This window comes from Tetrao urogallus (assembly GCF_951394365.1).
Source record: "Tetrao urogallus genome assembly, chromosome: 9".
Lineage (NCBI taxonomy): Eukaryota > Metazoa > Chordata > Aves > Galliformes > Phasianidae > Tetrao > Tetrao urogallus.
Window position 1 is genome coordinate 9,482,396 of NC_136822.1, and position 27,679 is coordinate 9,510,074.

Here is a 27,679-nt window from a genome sequence, read left to right on the forward strand (position 1 = left end):
TTCTACACTTCAAAGTATGTTCATAAAGTCTTACAAGATGATAAGAAATCAATAATATGTTATTTGCTTTGCATCACACAGGAAAGGGCAAAGCCAGGCATTACAGATACACAGGACAGCGCAAAGCACACAGACAATATGAATCACCATAACAAACCATTAGCATAGACAGCAGTTGTCATTTACCATCACCTTTTTTTGGATGTGACATAGGTTTTTAAAGTTAAATTTGAAGGTGGCTGAGGTAACTTGAGGGTATGTACAGCTGCAAGATGAAGAGCAGAAGTTCCTTTTTTGGAATATAGAAAGATAAGAACCTTGTGCGTGGAGAAAAGAGATAAGAAATATACATGCAAAAAAGAGATGGTTGACACAAGCAAAGCCATTGGCTAAAAATGAGTTGCATATCAATCCTCTAATTGTGAAAAAACAATTGTGAATAAATTGTCTTTGCCAGTTAGGAAAATGAAGCTAAACAAAAATACCAATTACATAAAGGCTGTACGTCCATTGAAAAATGTATGCAGATCAGAGAAGCCTGCTAAGCAGAAAACATCAGTGTATTTAGATCCATTATGAATGAGAGAATTTGTTTTTGAGGCCAGGAAGGATTGTAGGATTGTCGTATTAGAATAAATAAAGTGTCCAGAAGCATGATTAAAAGCATTATTTTAGACTTAGGGGTATTAAACATCTGGACATAAGTGGTGTTACACACAGACTGGCATTTGGTCAGGAATAGTCTTCTCCAGTGCAGAAAAATAAAACAAGTAAACCAGTAGAACGAAGGCTGCAATTGAATGTGTTTGTGTGCAAGATTGCTTAAAAAAATAAAAAGCTGTGAAAGAACGTGAATCGAAAACCAAAAATTGGACAGTAGCTGTAACAAAATGAATGTTGCAATGATAGCAATGCTAACAGAAGACAAGAAACATAGCTATATGAAATTGGTAGTGTTTTTATTATGTTTATTCTAGTAATGGTGCTTCTGCATTCAAGTTGAAGGATTGATCGCAACGCTGTCTGTTCTGCTTAGTAATTTTCTATTGTACATTACCCAGTCATGTTTTCGAAAGTAAACATTGTGTTTTAAGAGATCAGTGCTGTCAGTGACTGTACCTAAGGCAGGAGCTATCTGAAGGGCCACTTTTGTTATGTCATGAAGCATATGTGTTCTTACTATAAAAAGCCGTTGTTCTACCATTAATTGTTTTTGGAGTTTATTCCCCCCACTGTCATTCTCGTTACAAATATTTTTCTATGAACAAGCATTAATGAAGATCCAACCATCTATCAGTACAGAGGGAAATCTTATATGTTCTTCTCAGCTCCAGCTGCTAACAGTATGTTAGCTCAAAATCAGGCATCCCACTGCTGTCAAAACCAATATCAAATATTGTTGACAACTGCAATATGTAATGCCTTCAGAAAAACGTGCATCTGATTTCAAACATGATCTGAATCTCTTTTCCCACAGGATCACAGCTAAAACTCTATTAACTGCATGATAAACTTTCACTAGATGTATTTTACAGGTGGATATTGCTAAAAGTTAGTCAGTAACACAATAAAGCAGGAGATTAATTATATAACATAGTAAGAGATACTTGGAACACCACCATGGGCATAAAACATTACTGTTAACGGTGACCTATTCGAATTACATACAAGGAACAGAACTTTTCTAGTCTTTTGCATTGCACATTCCTAATTTTACCTAATCTTTTGATTTTCAGTGAAGTTCCAGACATTATTTTCAGTCAATGCCTATCAAGTCTGTTCTTTCTAGAAAACTATGTGTATGGAATCCACATAATTGCTGTGAAATCATCTTAACTACTTATTCTGGAAGGAGTTGGAGGTGACAACTACCTGCTGTTACAGAGAAACTCTGAGCCAAAATGACACCAAAACACTGGTGTGTTCAGGAGTGTACGGCTAAATACTGAAGACAACTAAGATGCCAGAATAGACTTCTGGAAGTTAAATCCTTTTAACTTCCTTTTACTACTCTTACAATCAATTAAGACCTGTAATTAACTGTTTGTTGAAGCAGAGTCTTATAAAGCTGAAAATTACTCACAGTTTGCAGCTGCAGAGACCTTAGTCACTTCCCTTCATTCTGTTGGAAAAATTAGAAAGCTTCTCTCTGCGTGTACATTCATTCTACTGAACGTAAATTGATAGGATTTTGTTGCAGCGTGAAACAGAGGGAGACTATATCTGATGAGTACCAACTTCTTTCTGATTTTTGGTTAAACGCACGCATGCAGTTTTGATTTTAAGTCCGCTAATTTTGAAACTGCAACATGTTTTAGTAAAACAGATTTATCCAGTCGGGTCTTTAAAAGCCCAGGGATGGAGGCTGCACAGTACCTCCGGTCCCCGGAGCAGAGGGGGATAATCCCTTCTCTCAGTCCAGCAGCTGCACTCCTGTGAGTGCAGCACAGGATGCTATTGCCTTTCTTTGCTGCCAGCTCGTGCTGCTGACCTAAATTCAACCCTTTTCAGTAGAGTTGCTCTCCAGCTAGCCAATCCCTTTAGCTCTCATTTCAATTCTATTAGAAGGTGATGTTGCTGGCCTTAAATTGGAAGTTTGGTCTCCAAATTCAGTGTTACTAAAGCTGGAATAATTTTGCTGTTGAATAACTTTGCTCCCATCCTTCTTCCGTCCCTTTCTGAGTAGCATTTGTGCTTTTAGCATTGCTAAATAATGCTTGCTCCTTTGTATGCCAAAGAGATAACAAACGCGTGACACCTGAGTCATTAGTAACATCAGCACTCATCAGTAAGTTAAGCATACTGAGACACCCAATGAAGACAAAAATTAAATACTGCTATATGAGAAATACGCTGCAGAGAATAGGACTGTGGGAAATGCTGACTTCAGGAAGGAAGCAATCAATTGGAATTTTATTTTTTAACCAAGTCTCTTAAAAAAGTAAGGATCTGCAATACCAGGTTGGTAGGAGAGGTGGGGAAATGAAAGTGCTCCCCCACAGGTGACCTGATCTATTCCCAGACCATGCTTTGCACTACCTGCCTGCCAAAGAGCCTTCTGCATATATGTCCTAAGGAGTGGAAAAAAAGAGAAAGGAGCTGCAGTCAGACCAAGCCTACAGTTAGCATAGAATATATGGATGGTGGTTAAAGGAAGAGTAAAGCAACACAAGATATTTACCCTAATATCTCAATCTAGCATGTTCAAGGCCCTCCTGAACCAAACAACATCTGTGTTCTTTTTTTTTTTTTTCCTTTTACAACTTATTTCCTGACTGACCACAAAGCACACTGAGGTCCCTGTCTTCCCTGACAACACAGGCCTCACTTCACTAAGCATCTACAATGGTGATCCTCACTGCCAGGTACATCGGGTCCTTTTGATATTTAAGCTCATCCACCAGCTGAAACAGCCACAGGAGAAGTGGGAGATAAAGCGGTAGCAATGGAATTACAGAACTGGAGGACAGACTTCTGCAAAATAGCAAAGTATGATTCCATAATACCTAGCTCCCCAATCTAATGCCTCTAAATTTAAGTGTCATTTACAGGAACATATTTGCCAAAAATTTTGTTGCTAACTTACTGCAGTAATTTTACATATGAGGATAGGAACCTAAAAGCTCACCAATTTCTCTTTCAGTGGAATCCCACTGAAATCTTACGATCTTATCTAACTTTCTTTCATGTGCCTCTTTGGGAAATAACTACTTAAATAGCTTCATTATTAGTTTTCAGTATATGAGATGATGGTGTTTAAGTTTACCTGGAGAAATAGAAACTTCTTCCTTCCCTGTTTGTATTCTCAAAAAAAAAAAAAAAAAAAAAAAAAAGGGATAGAGTACTCGCAGTCCCACCTATCTGCTCTCTCTAATGAGGACTCAACAAAAGCCACAGGCTAGGATTAAAAGCAGGGAAAAAGTAAGGGGGGGGATAAGAAGTCCCGCCTTGTCGCCTCCTCCCGCCTTCCCTGCTACTTACAACTTAAAATGGACAATTTCCTTTGTAAGTGTAAGATGATTAAGACGTCACAGGAGTTGGAATTCCCCTTCTCACCTTTTTAACTCTCCCCAGGTTGTTTTTGTTTTTATGTTTTCGGGGTTTTTTTTGCAAAAGTTGCTATAACACTATGACTACAAGACTTAACTGGACTTATCTGGACTTTTTTTTTTTAGTCCTAGTGTCTTGAAAATACTGGACCCATCTTCTTTGCTTCACACACACATGCACACACACTGCTTAGTTCTTCCACTTACAGTTCAAGATTTCAGAACTCCCAGGTGCACAGAGCAAAGGAAAAGACCCCAAACCAGTTCTTCCTCCACCACCCACCCACAAAAGACTTCTGCTCAGTACATGCACATTTCAGTATCAGAAGACACAGGCATGGCGCTTCTGTAAAGGAATATTCTACATTAGCCCACTGAAAGTCTTTGAGCTCAAACAGTAGAGCTGTGAAATTAGTTTCCCAGTTGATAAATACACAGCGTTGAAACACGTGTGCAGTTTACCATTCTGCAGGTGGAGCACTGCATGGAGGTGACTACTTCTACCCTTGGGACAGCCGACCACTAAGGTGAGCAGATCTGTTACAAGTGAATTAGGAGAGAAACAGCAAGTTGGAGGCACGTTCCTTATGACACCGCACAAAGAACTTTCTCTACAGCTCAGTAAGCATAGCACAGAGGTTGTGTAGCTCAAGCCTTCAAGAAACTAGAAAAGAATTTTAAAAAAAAGGCAAGCCTTACAAAGAAAAGGCCCAATTAGCACTAGGACCTTTTTCCTCTTCCTAACTTTTAATTGTAGTGCATCAGCAAATCTGACTTTTCCTGTGCTAATTCAACTTTAGACGACCTTTTTCTTTCCTACAGGATGGGAACTGTTACTACATATTTGAAGACAGGTTGCTGAGAAATGGTGGGACAGGGCCCAGGAGGGCCTGCAGGTGACATACCTACCTCCTGTCACTGCTGGAGAACTGGCCGCAAGTGACCCAAGCACTTGGAATGTCAACAATCACAACCAAGGCACCCACATTTGTAGCTGAAGAAAGCTCTTAACAGAGAGAGACATGTGGTGGAGGGTTTCTTTCGAAGGGAGATCCTCACCAATTACGTTATGCAAGCAGTCTGCATGTGAAGTTGTACCACCTGATCAAGTTTGGCACCAGGCATGGGAATTTTAGTAATGCTTTGAGCTAATTCTTGTACTGTTTTCTATGGATTTTTTTTTTTTTTTACTATACTATTTTACTGATTTTATTTCAGACATAGCACTAATGAAATGTTCCTTACAAAAAGAGAACACCACTGCTCAAGCAGTGCTCATGTGGCACTTTCCTCATGAACTGATGACAGCCGCAGTAAAATCATTCTGACTCATCCAACTCTGTAACTGATACATTGTTCATCAAAACTAGTTGAATTTTACCACATTAAGAAAAAGTCTCAGTTCTAAGACAGAGATACAGAAACCAGTTCATTCCTAAACCGATGACACATTCTTCCGAGACTACAGTCCATAGCAGGCATCAGAGCACATCCAGAGCTGATTTTAGCAAAATTCTCTCCTAGAAGTTCCTGAAAAGAGGCAACATGCAACATCCTGCCCCACCCCGCTGCTGGTTCTCCACTTGCAGTTACAACATCTCTGCTCAGGAAGTAGTGCAGCCACGCAACCTAACTCCCTTCAATTCATTCTTATGACTTGCTACCTTTAAAGACAGACCGCTCTGCCAGTGCACTAAAAGCTGCCCTAGCAGTAGGAAGGAAGTGTCACCTAAAAGGGTTTAAATTTATTTTCAGGCCAGCTACATCCTTGGCCCATACTGCAAATGACAACATCAATCATTGCCATTGGAAGCACTATTTTTTTTTCCTTCCTTTTAAAACAGGCAACCAACAACTTATTTTCCCAGTGAAACAGAGTTACGCAAATGGCTTTGTATCAAATTTGAAAACACCTCAAAGTCGATGAAAGCCAAATTCTAGAGGGAGACAACAGGGGTAAAAAAAATATCAAATACACATGATATTTTAATACAAAATATTAGCTTTTTTTTTTTTTTTACACAAAAGTCAGTTTTTTTAAAATATAGAACCTTAAAAAAAATGAACAAATTGCTATCCACACACTATAAACACTTCTTTGTGCTCAGTTTGATCAAGTTATCAGAACAATTTAAACACCAGTCCATAGTTTAAACACTGCCTTGAAGTTTTATGAAAACTGCCGCACTGTGCACTACCATTGTATGTACAGTGTGAAGCGCCTTCTTTCAGCTTTAATACCATAGAAGAAACTGTTGAGTTATCAGGTTCTTTGTGCAAGGATTTCACATTCTACTCATGCTCATGACAGATCTGCATTACACTTCAGTTGCACTGGTATGAGCAACCACATGTAATTCTGTGAATGTTCACTGTAAGAATGTCCATTACATGGATTGAGATACATATTCTGAAAGTACAAGTTCTTCAGCTAGATAAAAGAAAACTTGGTATTGTTAGTTTAGGGGAAATGCTAGCCTGATTAACCAGAACTTAACAATTGCTAAGCACTGAAATGAATTTTGATTTCTCAAAGTTGAATAAAAGTAATTAACTATCATATTTTCATAAAGATGGGCTACATAGCAGGTGCATCACAGGATGATACGTAATCGCCCATTTTTTGAACCCAGAAACAGGAAAAAAAATTTCCCTTTAAGTTGGAGGTCTTAAAAGGTCTTGTTTTAACTGCAAATCATCCACAAGTTGCAGGCTGTTAGCCAAGTAGATTTAGGATGATTTACTTGCATTACAGTAATTTACACAATTGAACTTTATGCATACAGTACAAAACTATGAACAAAAAGGTGAAGCAAACTTTTTTATTTATATTCAGGTAAAAACATTAACCTGATGAAGTAAATTATTGCAGATTTGAGAAATCAGCACATAAAACAGTTGGACAGAGCATTGCTTACAGGTGCTTTATCTGTGTCAAAAGACAAAGGCTGAACTGTTTGATCCAAGCTAGCGCTGAGGGGAGAAAAAAAACCTACAAAAGTAACCCAGAACTTAGATCAAGAACAAGAAAACTGTTTACTCAAACAGGGAATTAAACAATTAATTTGTCTTTTAAAAAAACTTTACATCAATTCAAAATGCTCTGGCCTTACCACAATACACACTGGCCAGCCCAAACTGCTGGGACTTGAACTACATGAAAATCTTCCCAGCCTCTAGTAAGAGGCCTCTGCTGCCTGAATCACTGTGTAAACAGCTCTAGAGCGCCGACTGGTGAAGACTTCCACCAGTATATCCTACCACTACAGTAAACTATGCTATAAGAAAGATTCTACCTAGTTACAAAGGCTGAATTATATTGACAATATATATTTGATTTCAGTAAAATTTAAATTATCTTAATCAGAGAAAGAGGCATGGAGCAATTAAATGCTCACATGAACCAAAACATAACAATTGTCGAATGTTGCACACAAAAGAACCAAGTGAATTGCACATCAGACAATACATGAGGATGGGTAAAATTAGAGGCAGGTGAGGGTACACAGAACTAGTCTACTAAACTAGATTTGTCAAATACATGGTGTATTTTAATTTCTGTACTTATGTACAAAAGTTGTCTTTGGAGGAAAAATTTCAGACTTCAGCTAGATGGATACACACAGCCCAGTATTAAACTGCACAGCGACATTTATTGTTCCAGCCTGGAAAAACATCCCTTTTTAAATTTCACACAGCAAAGCAAGTTAAAAACTTCACTCGTCAAATAAATGATAATTTAAACAAGAACTTGCTAAAGAAACCTTGTCACAACAACTTTTTAGGGCCTGAACATTTTAAGTCCATAGGGGCCTTTAATGAATATCAACCAAGTGTCTTTGTTTATAATCTGCAAGCCGTTTTTCTACAACAAGAAGGCGTAACACGTTTCCTTGACTCAGGTGATATATTTAGAAAAGAATCATGAGTTTCTCTTTTGCTGTAACAGGCAGACATTGCATTTTTCATTGTGATCAGGAAAGATGGAATGACTGCTGCCCTTCTCTTGCAGCTATCAAAAGTTTTTCACGCATTATCTCAATAGTTGAATAGTCCGGCAATTTGAGATAGTTCACACAAGTCATTACTGAGGGCAAGAAGTCATCTGGATTCTCTGTAGACTCAAATGTCTTCCGTACAATTGTCAATGGAGGATTCAAACTTCGAAAGCCTATTAACAAGAGAAGAGATTCAGAATGACAGAAGCACGGATTTCACAACTGAGTTCTCAGTCTGTGCTTTTAGAAGTGTAGTATGTGACTTCACAAGGCTATAGAGCAAGCCAAAAATCCTTTCTGCGGATTAGCTTCCCAGCATTAACTGTGGAAGAATTTTTATGTGTTAAAAACCCTACACATTATTTCTATATGCAGTTTTATGATTATCTGAAGTTATGGCTGCTGTATCTCATTTTCTCCAGCAATGGTTTTTGTACTTGTAATCCTCAATCCTGTCTATACTGTCTCTCCAAATAACTGCTTTTTTTTCCTTTTAAATCAACTTTTATTTAACAAATTCTTTCTTTAACTAGAAAAAGCAGAGAATTTAAGTAATTGAGATAGATTGTTTTTACTTGCAAAACATTCAGCCAAAAGGGTGGCAAAAGGTATCTTCTAATGATCCCTAGCAAAGACAGTGAATTCCTCAGGTGTTTCCCCCTCACTGCCTCTTGTCTAAATTCTGAAATTCAGAAGAGGAGTAATTAAAGTTTATCATTATGCTAGTACTGTTTCTTTGCAAGATAAAAACATTTGTTTCCAGGAAGTAACACATCATTTTGTTGTCATCACAGCTTAAAATATACACCTGTTATCAAACAAATATAGTACTAAGAATTTTTGCTATTGTTTAAATTCAGTCTAAATTATTCTTGTCCTCTAGGAGATTATCTGGTAACCACGAGAGAATTGCTCAAATAAAGTGATGAGATGAATGCCAAATTCATGATATAATTCTACCTGCATCTATCCAGACAATTCAAAACCTAGAAACAGCAAACATACAAAGCTGTAAAATAAGCAATTATTTTATTTCCCCCTTACTGAAGTAATCCACTTATTCTGAAAGACACCACTCATTTCGATTTGATGTACAGCAAAACAGAACCTACCTCCTACTGGCAGCCTGGGACTACCAGTCACAAACTGAAGAAACAGTCTCTGCTGCTCACTATCAAAGCTACTGAGAATTTCAAAGAGATACTTCACTGCTCGACTAAAGAGGAAAAAAAAGACAACTTCTGTTCAGAGTGAAAACAATTGCATATTTCAATATATATATATTCCAAATACATTCCATAATTCCCATTCCTTAAGTGTATATTTAAAATAGATTTTAAAATAGACTAACACCGTATTACCTGTCATGTGTATAACCGTGATCTGGCCTGCAACATTCCATTAAGGTCTTGGCATCCCATGTGTCTGTTTTGCTGCCACATAAGAGTTGCTCCAACTGTAAAGTTTAAAAAAATATTTTTCCCCTTTAGAAAGCAATGCAGAGTTAGTAACATCTGTTCTAACAGCTACTACAGTAGTAAGAAAATACTCTCCTTTCTGCAATAGCTTGCTACAGAATGCAATGCGTCAAGCCCAGTGACAGCCTCATTTGCTGAATCTGCCTCTGCACCACCACATAAAATGTGGCACATTTTACAGCAGACAGCTGCTCTCAATAAGTAATTTATACTGGAGAACTGAAAACTGCCAAACCAACTTAACATTTGACATATTTTGCAAGTTCACTGACATATAGGGAATAGAAAGGACAGAGTATTTACACTCATTTTGATGTGTTTTTGTTGATGGTGGTTGGGTTTTTTTTTGTTTTTTTTTTTTTTTTTGTTTTTTTTTTTTTTTTTAGCTTTTTTTGTTTAGTTGTTTGTTTTCAGAAAACTGCTCTCTTCTCAGAGAGAAAAAGCAGTAACAATTATTAGGTGTTTCTGTCAGCAAGGTTGTTGGATTAGTTCTTGACTTGTTTTTTTGAGGGGGTAAGAGCAGCGTTCGTGTTTTGTTGTCGTTTTCCTTTGTTTTACTTCAGCTTACTGCACCTGCTCTTTCTATGCACTTGGGCAGCTGACAGGCTATAGCCAAAACACAGAAGGACATCTGTAGAAGCTTTCAATGTTAAGTTCTTTATAATTACTTAGGAAGGGTTTATAAGTTATGAGCAACAGAACTTAAGATCACCCATGATTGCCCTATTAAAGATGAGATATCTTACAACTTACACTACTCCTGCTGCTTACTTTCCAATTGTATTTGTAGATAAGCAATGGAACAACATTAACATTTGAAAATTTACAATCACAAAATAGGCATTAAACTAAAACAATGACAGAACAGAATCCCATGTATCACAAGTACTTTAAAAAGGAGAAGCTTGAGTAGGGCATGTCTCAAAAAGAGTTTATTTTTTTACTACCTTTACATTTACTAGAGAAAGACGGTAGTATTTCTTCAAAGTAGTACCAAAAAAGTTGTAAAGAATCACTACTAGCTGCAGATCTAAGTTTTAAGAAACCTTCACAATGCAAAGCATCAAGAACAAAGATTTTACGTGAAGGCTTGCCTGAAAGTTTTAGAGCATGCATTTCTTCCTGAAGTCAGAGGTGTGAGCTGATGAAGATAGGCAAACCCCTGGAAATACAACCTTTAAATGATCTCCCCAAAGGCAAAGTTCTAAAATATTCTCTTTTCTAGTCCAGACAGCCCTAGCTGTGTGTCTCAATTCAGTCTGCTTAAGAGCATAAGAATTTTACAAGAAAGTTAACGTGATGGGGGCGGAAAAAAAAAATGCATGAAGACCAACTATCCTATTCTTTAACTCCACATATGCAACCATAGCCATTAGGAGGTACTGCAATGAAGGGAATTAAAGTTTCCATAGCAATATAGAACAAGTATACATAAACAGAAGCCTTTTTTTGAGAAAAGCTAGATATACTCAACTTTCAAGAAAACTGCATTTCTCATAATAAAAACTGAACAGAAATCTCGAATATTTAAATATGCATTTTTAAAGACCATTCTACTACTTTTCACCAGATGTTTGTATTAAGACATACCCAGAGCATACACATATGGCAATCAGGTTATAAGTGTATTCTTAAAGAATGCTTTTACCAACCTCCTCAGGATAGAAGTACTGAAGATGACTGAGGGGGAAGACTGACTCAAATCCATCTCTGAAAGAATCAAACTGTCTGGCAACACCTTCATTAAGTGCCCAGAATATAACCAACTGCAAAGGAACAGCAAAAAAAGTTATTAAAAAATCTGAAGTGCAGAATGATCACAACTGTACAGAAGACTAGAGCTACAGAAAATAACTCCAGGTAAGTCTGGTCATATAGTCAGTGCAGTTGAAGCAATGTTTGAACATAAATTCATGGGGCTGTTCTACAGCATTGCCTCACTTTGCCTTAATTCAGAAGATTGTATTGTGGCCTGTGTGCAGGTGCAGCACAACACAGTTGCAGAGAATCTCTTCTGCTAATCTACAGTGACAGGCCGCACAAGTCACTTGAGTTCAAACAACCCTCATATCTAGAATACTCTAAATATGCAACTCAAGCCAAGTGTAAACAACTCAGCTTTTATTCTTGATAAAAATAAAGCTAACATTTGGAACTCAGAATAGCTGGTTAAACTGATCCTGTCCAACAAAATATTTTCAAGCAAATCTAAATCTCTTTCAAGAGATTAAAACTCTGAAGTCCACAATTCAAATTAAACCATTTCCTAAATACTTCTTACCCAAAAAAGCATACTTGTAAATATCCATTATAGAAAAGTCTCACTAATGTAAGCCACAGGATTTTAAAGCAAGGTGTGTTGACTAGGATTCAAGAAGTTGGACTTTGGGGTCAGTGAGTTTTTGGTTTATATAAACTAGTACAGAACAGAAGCAATCAGAAAACTACTGCTGTTCCCAGTTCATGAGAATGAACTGAAATACATACAGAAATAAACTGCTATGAACTAAGGTAAGGAAGAACTAAAATGAAAAACTTTGTAGTCCCAGCTTTGCTTTCTACATACTCTGAGATACTCCTCTAAATTGTGGATGGTGACTGGTGTATCTTTTCCCCCTTTTTTCAGCTCTATATTAGGAAATCCAGGAAGTGTGAAATCCAGCCCGAGATCCTCCACTGAGCAGCCATTCATAGTCAGAGTTTCCAATGCATACTGTAGACTTTCTTTGGTCTAAAAAAAAAAAAAAAAAAAAAAAAAAAAAAAAAGAAAAAAAATCCAAAGTGAAAACCAGTGAGAACAACTTATTCATGTTAACAAAAAGTTATGCCTTCTGAAACAGTTTCAACCAGTATTTCTACAAGAATATTGCTGTTACAGTACTCCTTGCCTTTCTCTATATTTATCGTACAGAACAGTAAGCCAAAGCAAACCAAATAAACTCAAACAGTAAATCCAGCAATTCTGGAATTACTTCAACTTCTCACGTCTTTTATTTAGAAATACTGCTGCAGGAGAATGAGGTGTGTAACATGTTAGACCTCTTGGCTATGCTTTTTCCTTAGAATAGTGAATAGCATTCATATTTAGCATGCATAGAGACATTTTTCAGCTTCTATCCACCAGGTTTTTCTAACTTGCTGATAAATTAAAAGCAGTGATCAAGGAGAAAGAGCGAGACAAAGAAATGAAGAGGAACTGGCTTTAGATGTTGCTGTTTGCCGCACGGCAGTTGGGCCAGATGACCTTCTAAGGCTCCTTCTAATTCAAACAAATCTACAATAATGACAAGCCACTGAAACTGTAATATCAAAACTGTTCCTTTAAATAAAAGTTATCACTACTACCAACACTAATAAGCATTATCATACACACACTTACGTCTACTACAAAATCCAAATGCATGCAAAGATGTACTCTTCCTATCCTAGAGTTATTTTCCTACCTGTGTTTTGTCCTGCTCAAGTCTTTTCTTTTGTCTTACAATATCTTCAAGATGATATATTGATTTGGCTACTACTGGATCAATACTGAACAAGTCATGAGACGTCAAAGAAGTTTCCTGGCGTAACATCCATTTATAAAAAGGAAGTCCAAGAGGAAGATCCACCTGTGAACCAAAACATTCAGTACTGAACTGTTAGACTTTACAAATGTGATCTTTCATTGTTTTCTCTTGACTACATCTACATTCTATTCAGTAATTCATAGTTCTCTCACATACCAGAACAGTGTTTTTACCCAAGATATTTGCCACTGAGCAAACAGAACTGACTGCTTAGAGCATATGCTTTAGATTGCCCAGCAAGGTAGCAGGCAGTATAATAATGATTCCAAAGTGATCCTGATATAAGACTGGAAAGACTGCAACACATAGCATGCATTTGCTTATTCTTTCCTCACTGTCTTAAAGTTAATGTTAAGTTCTTCAATATGCACTAACCTTTTCCCATCAAAAAGCTCAGCTGCATTTCTCCAACTAAACTACTAGAGCTGGAAATATTCCTTGCAACTTTAATGCTACATTTCTCTCCCCGGTGAAAAAAATAAAACAACCTATATCCAATTTAAACCCTTTAGAAGAACATTTTATTTTAAACTCACCAGTCTAAAATCCATGATTGCCTTAGCCATTAGTTTTCCCAGAAAGCGGAACTTCATTTTAACTTTTGCAATGTGAGCTGGCTTGGCTGTTCTACCAAAAGGAAGTGCAAAAAGGCCTTGCAGATTATGAATATACTTGGTACCTTCTTGGCTTCCTGGTGAGAAAGAGAAGGGGACAGAAAGGAAATAAGTTCAACATATACACCAAGAGATTCATTCTAGACAAGAAGCTACCATGATTATAGCCTAAAACACATCGTAAAATTGAAAGAAAGAATTTGTAGTCTTACAATCAATATAAAAACAAAGTTGTAAAGGTAGTAAAACATTTACCTTTTGGATTGGCTAAAGTTACTTCTTCTCCCCTCCAAAGGCCTAAGTCTGCTCTCTGTAGTTCCTGAGATACAAGTGCATAGAACTCTAGTGTAGGGCCCAGGCCTGTGCCAACCTTCCGAAGAGAAAGAATGCAGGGAGAAGGAAAAAGGTGGGGGGAGAAAAATAAGTAAATAAGAGTCCATTCGATCAGTTTGAATATCTAAATTCTTTCTTACACTAAGAAATGTAACTCATGATGAGCTATAAGACTGCTGCAAGAAGCCTCTAGAGAGTATAACTATACTAATAACAATTACAAAATAATTGAAATAGCTTAGAAAGAGTGAATAATAAAAATGGAAAGTACTATTTACCACCTAATGATCATAAAAAAATGCAGCTTCACCTCGAGTTAGAAAAAAATACATTCTTTACAATAAGACTGATCATGAAATTTAGCACAACACGTCAGAAAGTTTCTTCCAGCAACTAAAAATCATAACCAAGTGAAGGAGGGATAATTAAGGATTTTGCAGAACAGCAGTGGGAAGGATCAAGAGTCTGACTGGGTCATTCTAGGAAAGTTGTAGCTTTTTTAATTAATCTTCAATAAAAAGGAGTTAAATTAGACTGCATTGACATTACTTACTTCATTCTCATACTGGATTTCCAACATGGCTCTTGAACTGCCTAGATCCTGCATCACAGATTCTGCCTGTTTCAACAGCTCATCTCTGTTCACAGTGCGCTACACATTAAAGAAGTTTTAAGTAGTGAAATTATGTCTGCAAGCCCCAGATCCAAAGGCAGTTACAACAGGAAAAAAGTTGGTTATGCAAGCTTTTCCACCCCATTCTAGCAGTTCCATAATTCAACAATTCTCAAATAATTTAATAAAATGATCATTTCTCCTATATCAAGACTAATAAGCAATGAAGTGTTCCATTTAAATTAGACTATATCTTACAGTTATATCAACATAACCTAACAGGTACTTATTACTCCTGCTAAGAATCGGACAGAAGGACTACAAGTTAATAAAGAAGTGCTATTATGCAATGTTACATACCCTAAACTAACACAGTGTGAATAGAAAACTGGTTAGAGATGCTCAAGTCCAACAACTTAGGAAACATTTCTATCCTGCCCCCATATATTCCCTAGTAGGATAAGTGGCAAGCTTAGAAAAATAAAAAAACACCAACCACACACCATGGGGATCCTACATGTTGGAAGCTATGGTCTGATTAAGCTAGATTCTCACTTTTATTCTCTCCCAAAGGTTTTCAATACAGCAGATCTCAGATTAAAATAACATACACTCAAGGCATACAGCCCAAGACTCCCTCAATTTTAAGTAGTCAGAGCGTAATTTCAACATGCTGTAACAACTCTCCCAGAATATAAAGATGGTGTTTCCGTACATTCAATGTTGCCTCTACATCCTATCAGCAGAAGTATTCTACTTCTATCCAAAGGAAATCGGTTAACAAGCAAATCTACAGAAGTCTCTAACCAAACCTAAAGCTTGAATTCTTGTTGTACAGTTTCAGAAGTTGTAAAGAATACAGATCTAAATTAAGCAGGATGTGAAGAAGCAACAAAGTACACTCTAGCCTCTTCTGCCATCTAATGGCAGATACCTAGAAGACATCATGCTTTCTACTTGGGGACTTATAAATGAACGAAAATAAGCCTCCTCTTCATCTGTATGCTACCAGAAGTGATGTTTTAAAATAAATTTGCTCGCAATTATATTCTTAACAGCAATAAAACAAATAAATCACACATTCCATTTTGAAAAAACACATACACCTACTTTTTTCCTGTCCAGTCGTGGTGCCACTCTGCTATCCTGAGAATCTGATTGATTGATTTCTGGATTAGTATCCAGTAGTCTTTGCATGGCTCGATCACGATCAAAAGCAGTTACATAAAACAGCATTTGTCGGGTATCAAATGGAAAGAAAAATGGGCTGCAAAGAGCATTGGATTAATTAGCTAGGATTCAACTACCATTTATGGCTAGAATAAATGCAGTATGCCTGAAGCTAACGCTTTATTAGATACTACTGAAAGCAACCTCCCAAATGGTTTTGTGGTGATGCTCATGAGAAAGTCTAGAGATTAAATATTAATATGGAATTTTTTGAAAAATCTAGGAAAAATTTACACCCTGCTAGAAACAAAAGTAACAAATTCTCAAATGCCATGGCTATGAAAAGACTGTGCAGCTTCCTTTTACTTGTTCAAACCTGTTTTACAGTTAGCAAATCTAATTCACATAAAAGATCTTAAGAATGTGGCTTGAGCTCCTGTACTTGGAGAAGAAAAATATTTGCCCAAAATATACATCTGCATTTAGTTCAAGTTATGCAGCACAGGTGTAAAGTGTAAACATTCATCCAAGTGCCACTACATGACTTGTAAGATTTCTGTTCCTTTTACTTCCCCACAGTACTTTCAAAAGCATAACACATCCTGTACTTGGGCTGCCCAGTTAAGAGAAGTACTGAATTAAAATTAGAAATACTATATTGTAAGTCATTCATACCATGTTTTTCCAAGTTCTGTCAGCCAAGTTGGTATATTTCCTGTCATAATTACCAGTGGATCTTGAAGCTGTCTATTTGCTTTTGCTGTCAGTTTACTGTTGATAAATTCTGAAGTTGGAATAATCTCCTTGCATATTGCATTCTGTGATAATTAAAGAACAACATATTTTGAGTTAAAGAAATGCTGGAAAAATACACAAGTCTTTTTATAGACTTCATGCTTCTAATTGCCTTATTACAGGAAAAAAAGGTTTCACTGTCATTTTGGTCACGCAGGTCATACAGAGCCCGACTCGTGAAAGAGACTGAGCAGACTTCTACCACACATTTTCTTTTCAGGAATAGTGTTACCATTTAACTTAAGGAAGGAAAAAAATGTGTTCAACACACTGCAGGTAAGGCTGGCTATAAGAAAACATAGCTTTCGTGTTACTTTTTTTTTGTGTGTGGTTGAGGGTAGGTGGCAAATTTAATGGATTTATGGACAGTTGCTTATATCAAGTATGAAAGATTTTAAGTGCTCTACTCACATCATACAAATAATACCAGTATCGACTGATAGCATGTAAAACTCTCAAAAGAAGAATAACATCTAATGAAGGATCTTCAAATGTTATGTTTTCAGGAGGAGTAGATATGAGGTAAACTTCTAAAGGATTCAATACTGAAGGGCATACACCATCTAGCAGGAGAAAAAAATTGTTATCGAAACTTAATAGTGAGATGTTCAAAACTTATTTAGAAGAAACTTAAGTAGTTTTAGTTATTTATACAGCATTCATTCAGACAACACACTTCCATTAGACAATTCCAATTACATCTTTTAGTTTTAATGTGCACATTCATACATGCTTACTTATGTGTTTATTTTTAAACATTTTATGCTTTAAAAACAAGAAACAGGTGCCCAACACTCTTCATCTCCATTCTTTCAGCAATTTCACAGAAATATTACATCAGCAACATACTCACCATGCCACAATTCGTCATGCTTTTTAGAATTCCTAGGTGAGGTTTTTGTGGGAGCAGTTTGAGCTCTTCCTCTTTTACCACCAACGCAGTCTTTGTTACCATCTTCATCCTCCCGTACAGGTTTGTACCTAAAATGTAATTTAAGTTTCTATTAAGATTTTGTTGGGTTTTTTTCTTTTTTTACTTACAAGGAAACAACAGTTGCAGAACTTAGTTGATTAAATTACTGTAAATTTACTTTTGTGACAGCTAAAAAGCAGAAAAGGTAAGAAACTCCCAAGTAAATGAGTTACATTCAAGTTTTATAGATCTCTCTCACATTGGAAAAGTTGTCCTTCCTCTAGCAAACTTACCAAATGGTATGTGTTTTTGTCCAAATCCCAGCTCTTCCTAATGGGTTGCTTTCATCATCAGTCGATTCCCTTTCCTCCTCAGCTTGCAAACTGTACAGCTTAACTGCTTGATACACAGTCATATTATATGGTAGCAAGTGATCCCCAATGTAAAACTGCAATCTATGTCTCACATTCCCTGAATTTAAGAATTGAGCAGCCTGAACAAAGCAAAACAAAGAACCACACAAGTTAGGCAAACTTATTGCTAGCTTCTCTTTGAGATTTTCCCCACACCATCTTCTCTCCTTCCCCATTGGGAAAACTTACCAAAGATTCATCTATTTCTTCATCTGACCCATCATCATCACTATCCTCATCATCTTCTCTAACTCTTCCATAACCTGAGGCAAGAGCGGGGAAAAAAGCACTTATTTAACAGGAAATTTTGGTCTTTTTGTACACGTAAGTACCCCACTGTCTAAAACAGTTCCAAAATACATATAAATATGAGTCACACACTTTAGATCAAATTTCAGTGTCAACATTCACATCAAGCTCACTTTATAGCCAATCTGACAGTCAACTTATATTATATATAAAATACATATATTTTTTAATATTTCTGTATTTAATTATATTTCTGTAATTAATTAGATGGAATTGTTTCCAAGCAGGAAAAGTTTGCCTCATAAAATGGTAGATTTATTTTCAGCCTTGCTTTACCCCCCTGTGAACGAGATACATTTACAAGTACCTCACACTTTCTTCAATAGAATTCTCACAGGTTTCTACAGACTCAACACTATTAACAATAGAGACTACCCTAAGAAACAAATTACCCCCCTCAACCATATAAAGGTATTAATACCTCTAACAACAAGATATCTTTCAATGGCTTGAACCAAAGCCAGAGGATCAATCTTCACAGGTCCACCTTTCCACTGTTTCACATTAGCACAGTCTGGATGTCTTTGCAGCTGGCATTTTAACTGATGTGTATTGAAGAATTTTAAAGCTTGGGATCCTCTGTTAAGAGAAAAACTCAAAATAATTTATGAAAAAAGTTGCCACAAAGAATCTATTAATAATAACTGCATTAAAAAGGCTTATACATGCATTTGAGAATTCACTTGTCCAGATGATACTTCAGTCTATTACTATAAAAACATGCTATTAAGATTTAGATCAACAGATCAAGGGTTTAACAGTATAAGAACTCCAGAATCTAAATTGGCCAGAGTCTTATTTCCAAAGGAATCTGCATGGATTAAGAGAAAGCCCAGTCTGAGATCTGATCATAATATGGCCTACTGAGCATCACTGATGTGTGAAGTTTTTCAGTGGTCAAAGAATTTTAGAGCTGTTTTGACCTGCAGTGCAATAAGGATAAGAACCAGGGATAGAGAATGCAAGCATTTCACTCTCATGTGTTTTAATAAGTTAAAGAGAAATTGAAAGCTTGTTTTCCTTGCTAAACATAGTTCACAGATTCCATTTCACCATGCCAACTGTCAATACTTACGCTAACTAGTTGTATACACAAATATCTCATCTTGGACTGCTTCTATTTCCAGCTACTAGCAGAAGACTAACTCAAAATTTCCAATGACAGAACACACATTAAGACTAGCCAGTCAATCAGCGCTGCTGTAGTCTGACTTTCCATGGTTAGCTTTCAAAGAAGCAGAATTTTGAATTTATGACTGGCAATTTCAACTTTCATAGTTATTTCATTTTTTATACAAGTAGTGCATATTGGGAAGCACTGCAAATAGTCTACGCTCTGTAGTCTTACGAAAGCTAACATCAAGACCTCGAAGTATTAGAAACAATGCTGCATGCATTCAATTTCATGTTTGTTTTTCAAATAGTTTCACAAAAAGCAAGTACTGAACTTCAGTGTACAACACATTAAAACCTATAGTGTGAGGCTCAGAAAGATCTATTGCAATTGAGATCTTATCACAGTTGTTGATTAAAACCACCATTTTCTACACTCCTTCCCTAGCAGTCAAAAGAGTATGCCTATTGTAGAATTCAGCTTTTCGATAGCTATTTTGATAATAAATACTTTCAGACTTGCAGTACTGAAATGAATTACTAGATTCTATACAACAAAAGAAACTATGTTGATTTAATACGGAAAATTACTGAAATCAGAGAAATAGACTTTCAGTAGTTCCAAGTCTTACTAAGAACACAACTGGATTCCAAATTTAATTTATATTACGAAAGAGGGCACATCTACAGTTATTTTAAATTATGGTGACAGCTAACTGTTGCCATTCAACTACTTCTACTGTTCTCTCAGGACAACAGAGCCTATCTGAATAATCAAGCTGAACACTGCTTCACTAAAGCAGATTACTGCTTCACTAAAAATATCAGTGTCAGCAGAACAAAAATTACTCCTTCCAGCATTGGTTACAAGTGTAAGGAAGATGTGAATTTTTAGATTTAAGAGATTGCTTCCAACCTAAGCCTAACAGGAAGAAGTTTCAAGATGTCAAGCAAAGATGTAGATACAATCTCTCTCATGTTGAACAAGATCAGAATTCTCCATTACCTCTTGAAATTTTTAGTGCTGAAACAAAGTTCAGAAAACAAAAGCTTCCAACAAAACCGTTACCTGAGCATTAATCCTTACCTGCTCCCTGTTCCATTTCCACTGGGGAAGTCATGCACTTTCACTGGAAACTGCTCCATCTGACTGAGGCAATTGTTCATTTTGTGGACTAATGCCAACAAAGGTGCATTTTCTAATGGCTCTAATCTTCCAAGGGGTTCTTCTCCAGGAAGCTAGAATATATTCAAATGTTTTAGTTACATGTTTGCATTAATTCACCTTAAGCAACTTACACCACAAGTTGTTCACAAAGGAGGTGAAAATTTAGTGCTCTCACTTCAGGTATCAGTATCAGAACAGCCAGATGACAGTACATGTATATGAAAGATAATGCCTCCAGAATGCACTTCTCACTTTTACCACTCTAGTTTAGAATTAATAGCCCTGCAGATTTGAAGCATTCATCCTTAACCCCGACCAGGAAGCTTCACTGAAACTGTAGTTACCTACTTTTTCCACTTCCACTTTTAATTTTTACTTTAAAGGCAAGGCAATCTAGTTTCCTGCAGTATTTAGGACTAAAGAGAGCAAAAATGATTGGATCACCACCTGAACTCTTCGTATCAACTTATAGTCATGAACAACCTTTAAGTTGTTCAAGACTCAGACAACTGACCATCCTGACCATGCTCTTCCCCTCCCCAGCTGGGTGAAAATGTCTAATTACAAGGTACTTCAAAGAATTCATGACTTAGAAGGACAGAGAGCCACGTAAAAGTTATGTTATACAGCTTTGCTGTAAGCAAATAATTCCATATGCACTTTCACCATCTTTGAGTCAAGGTCCTTGCTGAACCTCTCAGATAGATAAAAACAACCACAAATGCCAAAACAAAAAAACTTACTGGAGAGGAGAAAAATACATGAAGAAATCTTTTCAATCTGATATCCCTGCTTACAGCATCTTTTTCACTTTTAGATGTCAAATAAAGCAGCAGTTGTTTCACAAATCCACTATGCTGGATTTCAAATGAGGAGACGTCAGACTCCGAGACAATGCTACGGATTTCTACAAGGCACTCTGTTCCACCATCCACCTGAAAAATACGAAGACAGTACTTTACTACCCAAGTAATAAGGGCTTAAGAAATACTATTTCTCTTCTACAGCATTGAACAGCTCTAAAAATTTAAGAAGAACTTTCTTTCAATAGCGCAATACAAGTAATATCTGAGCAAGAAGACTAAGGATGCCAAGGACAAGCAACTTCTTTATTCAAGGAGGAAGATTACAGGCAAGTATATTTTACCTTTCTAAAAGAAATGCAAGATTGTTTGTCTCAAATTCATGAGCTCTAAACAAAATACAAATAACTCAAACATACTGATACAGATTTTGAACAGCAACCATGTGTATGTCAAGAAAGTAAAATTTTATTTAATAATTGTTTCCTGATGTCAAAGCACATAACTCAACTGTTCAGCTGCTTCAGGAATTACAGGTTTAGACTATTTGTCAAGTACCACAATTGCCTGAGAAGTCAGGCTCAAAATTCTTGAGATAATAGATTTGGCCTCATCTGCATCATTTCTCGTATTTGCTTTCAACAAAATACCACTGCCCTCCCCATGTGCTCTAAAGTTTTGATTACAGACTGTGTTCTCCCCAGGTAGAAAAGCAATCCTGAACACTCAACTACAGAATTTCTGAATTTGGAAGCAAACACTAGAAGCAAAAAGAACCAGAACATACCATCATTAAGCTAGCCTTTTATTATAAATAATGTGCCAGTGGTTAAACAGTAATTTAAAAAACAAAACACAAAAACGAGCCACTTCAAGTTCAGAAACACTTAAAACACTGCCCACATTGTCTAAAATATCCAGCTTTTCTTCCTCTAGAATCACAGCTTCCTCCTAAACACTCCCACCACTTCCACTCCACCCCTTCAAACAAGTCTGCCATTTCTAACCTGGAGGTTAAGCTGTTCAGTTGCAGTGCAAAGTCTCTGTAATACATTTAGTGCAGGATTGCTTCCGTCCATGTTTTCCGAACTAAAATAACGATCAACAAATTTATGGGCTTGCTCCTTAATCCAACCCTTAATTTTTTCTCTGTAATGAAACAAAAAGCATTTGGCACATTAGTATTTGCATATTGCAATACAAGTAAATACAGCCAAAGTACTACTTTCCTTATGTTTAGCAGCAAAAAAGTTCCCCCTCTTACTCAATTAGAGTAAATACATTCTCTCTGCTGATTACTTCTTGCACTATTTTTCCAAGTTCCCCAATTGTTTTCACAGCACATTTTACACACTATTAAGAGGTTATTCTTTTTTCCTCAACTTATCATAGAATCCTTGATTGGCTTGGAAACAACCCTGGAAGATCATTTAGTCCACAGGAAAAGACATCTTCCATTAAAAAAGGTTGCTCAAAGCTCCGTCTAACCCGAATCTGAACATCTTCAGTGATGATCCATCCACAGTCTTTTCACTGTTTTTTAAGGATTATTTTAGCAACATTTGTTCCCAAATACCTTTGATGCGCTACTGCTTATACAGCAACTTATCATAAGAAGGTGGCTGCATCTCAAATTCAGCTTCACATTACATGCATTGTGACTTGTGTACCTGTTATTGGAAATTGTATCCTTGGAAGCAGTTCTTGCAAGACCACTTACACCTGCTGTTCGTGCTGGTTCAATGTTATTACTGTTGGACTGTGTACTTAATCTTCCCCATGTTTTAGGATTTAAACTTGCTAAGAAGGAAGATTTAGGAGATTGAGTAGTTGTAGGACTTTTTGCTGCAAAAAAAAAAAAAAAAAAAAAAAGATTACAAGGATCTCGTAGAATCAACAGTTTTATTGCAGCTAGCATTAATGCATCAAGTAGCACTGTCAATAAGTTTACTACAAAAGAAGTCCAAGTCACATTAAGAATATTTTACCTTGATTGTCTACTTTGTCATCATCTCTTGGGGGAGAATATTTTGGTCTCCTTGGCCCCCGTTTTGGCAGTCTTTTTCTCTTTAGAACATCACTCAGTCGTCTGTCCAAATTTAAAAACAAAGTTGCATGATTCCATGAGTTCTGTGAGTTCTATGATTCACCACATTCATAAGCATAAGGATACAAGAGATCCCAACCCAAAACAAGGAGGGCGCAACAGAAGAACAGACTACAGGAGGAGTCTCGACTCTTATTTTATGGGAAGGACAAAGGAATTACTCCAGCTAGAGGGAAAGCACTTGACTTGCTGTCACTCTTCTATTACAGGTAACCAAACACAGGAGTACCACTAGATAAAAACACGAAAATAATGTGGCGCCTTTGTCTAGTTATTCATTTATTCAAATGAATATCATACAAGAAAAGAAAATACACAAATTCTTGAACAAACAACAAAAGACAATTGACTTGCCTGTCCCCTCAATAATAACTTAAGAATAATGACTCTCCCCTCCAGTCCCCAACAGAAAGCAACCACCACTATGGCAAGTATTCCTTTGAAAGAATCACTGTTCTCAGGAGTTACATGAGACTACAGCTGTTGCTCTTGGCATTCTGCAGCCTCCCATCAAAAAGCATGGATTGTTTCACATCATTACATCACAACTATCAGGTCACTAGTTTTTCTTTATTTGCTTTTTTCTTGAGAAAAAAAAAAAAAAAAAGCATAACATGAATTAAAGCTTCCAGATGATATCTTAAACATGGCTTCATTTTACTTTTAAAGGAAAATATCACAGCCCAATACAGCTGATACTGCAGCAGCCCACATCAGTTAAAGATTTTCCCAAAGCAAAAAAAAAATCACATTTGCTCACAACACATAGTGTACTTACCCCTGTGGGCTTAGATCCAAAGAATCCTCCCGGCTGTGCTGTAAGCTGGGAGAGCCCAAATCTGCAGCTGCATTAGTGGCAGCAGTGGCTGTTCCAGTACTTATAGTTGTAGTGGTACCCAGCGTTCCTGATCCATTAGTGCATACCTTTGGTGGGCTCGTTAGCAAAGCCTCAGATTCCGCTAAGTTTTTCACTTGATGCATCACTCCTTCAAAAAGGAAGAAATCTTTATGCTTAGTATTTTATTTAGGGCATTGGGGGAGGAGGTTACAGAACATGTAAGTAAAAGACTTCTGTCTCTTCAAACAACTTCTATGCCTCCATTATGAGGTTTCTGCAACACTTGCGTAAGCATATACACACACACTAAGTTTATTTGCAGCAGTTGCACACAATTTAAAAGCAGATTAATCTTTTGTAGAATAAGTTAATCTACACTTTCTTTTAAGTGACAGTCACAGGTAGGGCAACTAAAAAGTCCTGAGACACTCAGGGAATTCCTGCTCAGAACTCATTAGTTCTGTCCAGTAGGACTATCCATGTAATTTCCACCAGGCCTCTTCAGTCTAAATATAAGTTCTAACATCTACTAGCCTGTACAAACTTGTTTCAGATTCAAAAAGCCACATCCGTCTCTCCTTCAGAGTGTTGATCAACTCCTCCCCAGTCATACAATGATACCTTGCACAGATTCACCTTATGCAAGTAAGACATTAACGATACAATTTGGGGGAGAGGATTTCACAAAACACTCACACACACCCCCCAGAGTACTAACTAGTAAGGAGAACAGAAGGGGAAAGAAAGCGAGGATTACCTTCTCTTCTGAAGTAAACACTAAAAATGTCAGGTAGCTTTTGCATTAAGATTTCTGCCATCTGCAGGGCTCCAACTACTATCTTAAGGTCTTGACTTGACAGCATGGAGGCAATATGACTACAATAGACAATACAGCAGATAATTTATTAGAATCAGATTTTGTCTTTTTTTTTTTTTTTGCTAACAAAGCCATTTCATCTTGCACACATTGTTAGCACTGTTCTGGTATACAAGCAAGTTTCATAGCTATACATAATGGACTTAAAACTCTCTCACCTAAGTCACATTCCCACAAGGCATAAGAAGGTTTCCTTCCTCTCAAAGAAATCAGAACTTGGTACAATCTTTTTATTTTCTGATTGCAGCCTTCTGTCTTGACCCCTAACCCACCACTATATCAAGTGGGGGATGTTTCATAAATAGAACATAACTTGCCAGTAGAATAACATAAAGCCTGTTACTGTTCACATCCTATTACTTCAAAGTCACCTGAACTGCAGAAAAGCTTGCGGGCAAGTTTTAGAACTCAGTGAAACAATATTAGACATAAGTAGCACTGTAAGTAATCAGTTTCCAATATGAAAAACTTCAGTTAGCACCGGATGCAAAATCTAAGATTAGTAAAGTTTCTGAAGAACTACAGAGCCTCAGACTTAGAAAAAAACATACCATTAAAAGAAGAATTAAAAATTACAATTTCTTTGTGAGAAAAGATGAGTCAATAATTGATCAGATTTGAGTTGTAAGTGCCAAATAAGTTCCATTCACAGTTTTTCATTAACTCACCTTGACACAGCATGGTTTTTCAGCACATCCTTCAGGAGTTCAGCATCAGCAAAATAAATTATTCTAAGTATTGCTCTAAGGCACTTGTGTCTAACAGCAGGTCCAGCTGAAGAACTATACACTTCATAAAGAACACCAAACAGTGTTTTGATAAAGGATTTTGCCAATTCTGGGTCTTCTTTCATTAGCTGTGCTCGAGCATCATCCTTCTTCAATTCTGAATGTCCACCTGTGTGAGAAGTTATGTAATAAATCACTGCACAGTTATCTGTATCTTTACTCCGATGCAGATGTCTGCTGTTTTTTGGGAGGGGTTGTTTTTCTGGTTTTGTTTTTAAAAAAAAAAGGAATTAGTTAACATCTTTAATTGATTTTATTTTAACAACCAGAAGTAAAACTGATGGCAAGAACATGCTATAAATCCTTCCAACAATTTTTTTAATTCCATTTTTGAACTTATTTCTGAACCCTAGTAGTAAGCCCCCAGTCTTCATCAAAAACAGCTGTACAAAACTCTTTCAAGACTCCACCCATGAACCACCCCCCTCCAAATTTAACACATTCTCAGTCCCCTGAAAAAGTCTGCACAAATACTTTTGATTTTTGTTGCAAGCTTGTCCTCTGTTTATTCAGAAGAATTTGATGCTTCATAGAAACAAGAAAACTATTAGTCAAGTAGACTACCATGACATTTAGCATAAAATAGCCAGAACTAGAAATATCAGATGTATCATAAGCTATACTCACTAGTGTTTGTATTGGCTAAAGGGTTTGGTTTCCGCTGAATGGCACGTGCTGTTCCAGTATCCTCATTTATTTGCTGCATAGAGTTAAAATCAATAGTATAGACACGTCCAAGTGTCGACAGACTAATCTCATCCTCACCAACCTGATGAGCTGCCTAAAAACAAAGAGTTTAAAGTTAAGGATGCTCTAACAAATGTAAATCTATATAAGGGGGGGAAACAGCACAGTAGGAAAAAACAATGACTTGACTGAAATACAATAAGAGCAGTGATTAAGCATTCAGCAGTTGACCTGTTACCGAACACCCAAACAGTGCAATATTACCCCTCACGCGTTTCTTATTCAAACAAGACTGATGTTTTCAAAACCATAAAGAAAGCGCTCAATACAACTGCACACAAAGATCACCCCCATGTAAGCAACTGGAATTACTACCTCTATTATTCGACTATCAATCCTGTTATAGGGATGCCAGAGACCTCTGTCATCTCGCCATTGCCATATCGCACCATCTGTATTCTGTGCATTTCCTTTCTTTAGCATAGTATCAACAGCAAATATCCCCTCTTTTGGCAGACAAGGCATCAGTTCACTGGAAAGAACATGAAAACAATGTTATGCTACAAGTTTGAGCTGAATACCGTTTGCCTTTATTATAAAAGAGTTAAGGAGTTTAATAAACCAACTAGAATGAAACTTAAAACTGTATAACTTACCAGATAAGAGAAGTAAGCTCATAGAGTTCTTGAGGACTTCGTGGAACAAGGTCAATTTGTTCTTGACAACTCCCATTTGAGGCTCCACAAAGGAGAAAGTGAAGTGTTTCTGCAATGTCTACAGAATTGTTATGATTGAGACCATTCATATCAGTATGAAGACTACAGTTTGTACTGGACACTACACAAAAGAAACAGTCACTGCCCTAAGCAAACAGACAGAAGAGAGTAGGACAAAAGCCTCCTCTTCAGACATCACAAGAAGAATGTTTGTTGCCCAGCGTAGGGTTTTGGTGTGCTTTTTTGTTTGTCCCACCCTGGCCTTTAAGAGGCATCTTGCTGGGAGGATAGGAGGGGATATCACTAAACATACATGGCAGGGAAGAAAGGA

General features: G+C 36.8%; 1 protein-coding gene across 11 annotated transcripts in view; it reads right to left on the bottom strand.

The window, feature by feature from the left end:
- Positions 1-8,023: 8,023 nt before the first annotated feature.
- The window catches only part of TRIP12 (thyroid hormone receptor interactor 12), a gene marked incomplete at both ends in the record, with an annotated part of 42,359 nt that continues 22,703 nt past the window's right edge, over positions 8,024-27,679 (bottom strand). For 3 of the 11 annotated variants that reach the window (XM_079539698.1, XM_079539704.1, XM_079539699.1), the window contains 27 exons: positions 8,024-8,220; positions 9,160-9,263; positions 9,409-9,503; positions 11,178-11,291; positions 12,092-12,256; positions 12,969-13,133; positions 13,628-13,782; positions 13,961-14,075; positions 14,592-14,690; positions 15,762-15,918; positions 16,497-16,639; positions 17,028-17,179; positions 17,470-17,597; positions 17,823-18,022; positions 18,132-18,205; positions 18,673-18,845; positions 20,452-20,603; positions 21,276-21,467; positions 22,343-22,484; positions 23,006-23,180; positions 23,324-23,424; positions 24,221-24,428; positions 25,038-25,156; positions 25,826-26,054; positions 26,573-26,726; positions 27,008-27,164; positions 27,289-27,406. In XM_079539698.1, coding sequence (XP_079395824.1) covers positions 8,024-8,220; positions 9,160-9,263; positions 9,409-9,503; positions 11,178-11,291; positions 12,092-12,256; positions 12,969-13,133; positions 13,628-13,782; positions 13,961-14,075; positions 14,592-14,690; positions 15,762-15,918; positions 16,497-16,639; positions 17,028-17,179; positions 17,470-17,597; positions 17,823-18,022; positions 18,132-18,205; positions 18,673-18,845; positions 20,452-20,603; positions 21,276-21,467; positions 22,343-22,484; positions 23,006-23,180; positions 23,324-23,424; positions 24,221-24,428; positions 25,038-25,156; positions 25,826-26,054; positions 26,573-26,726; positions 27,008-27,164; positions 27,289-27,406 — 3,983 coding nt within the window. Of the gene's footprint in view, positions 8,221-9,159; positions 9,264-9,408; positions 9,504-11,177; positions 11,292-12,091; positions 12,257-12,968; positions 13,134-13,627; positions 13,783-13,960; positions 14,076-14,591; positions 14,691-15,761; positions 15,919-16,496; positions 16,640-17,027; positions 17,180-17,469; positions 17,598-17,822; positions 18,023-18,131; positions 18,206-18,672; positions 18,846-20,451; positions 20,604-21,275; positions 21,468-22,342; positions 22,485-23,005; positions 23,181-23,323; positions 23,425-24,220; positions 24,429-25,037; positions 25,157-25,825; positions 26,055-26,572; positions 26,727-27,004; positions 27,165-27,288; positions 27,407-27,679 lie in introns of all 11 variants that reach the window. The other 8 variants (XM_079539706.1, XM_079539703.1, XM_079539705.1 and 5 more) reach the window with 6 other exon arrangements.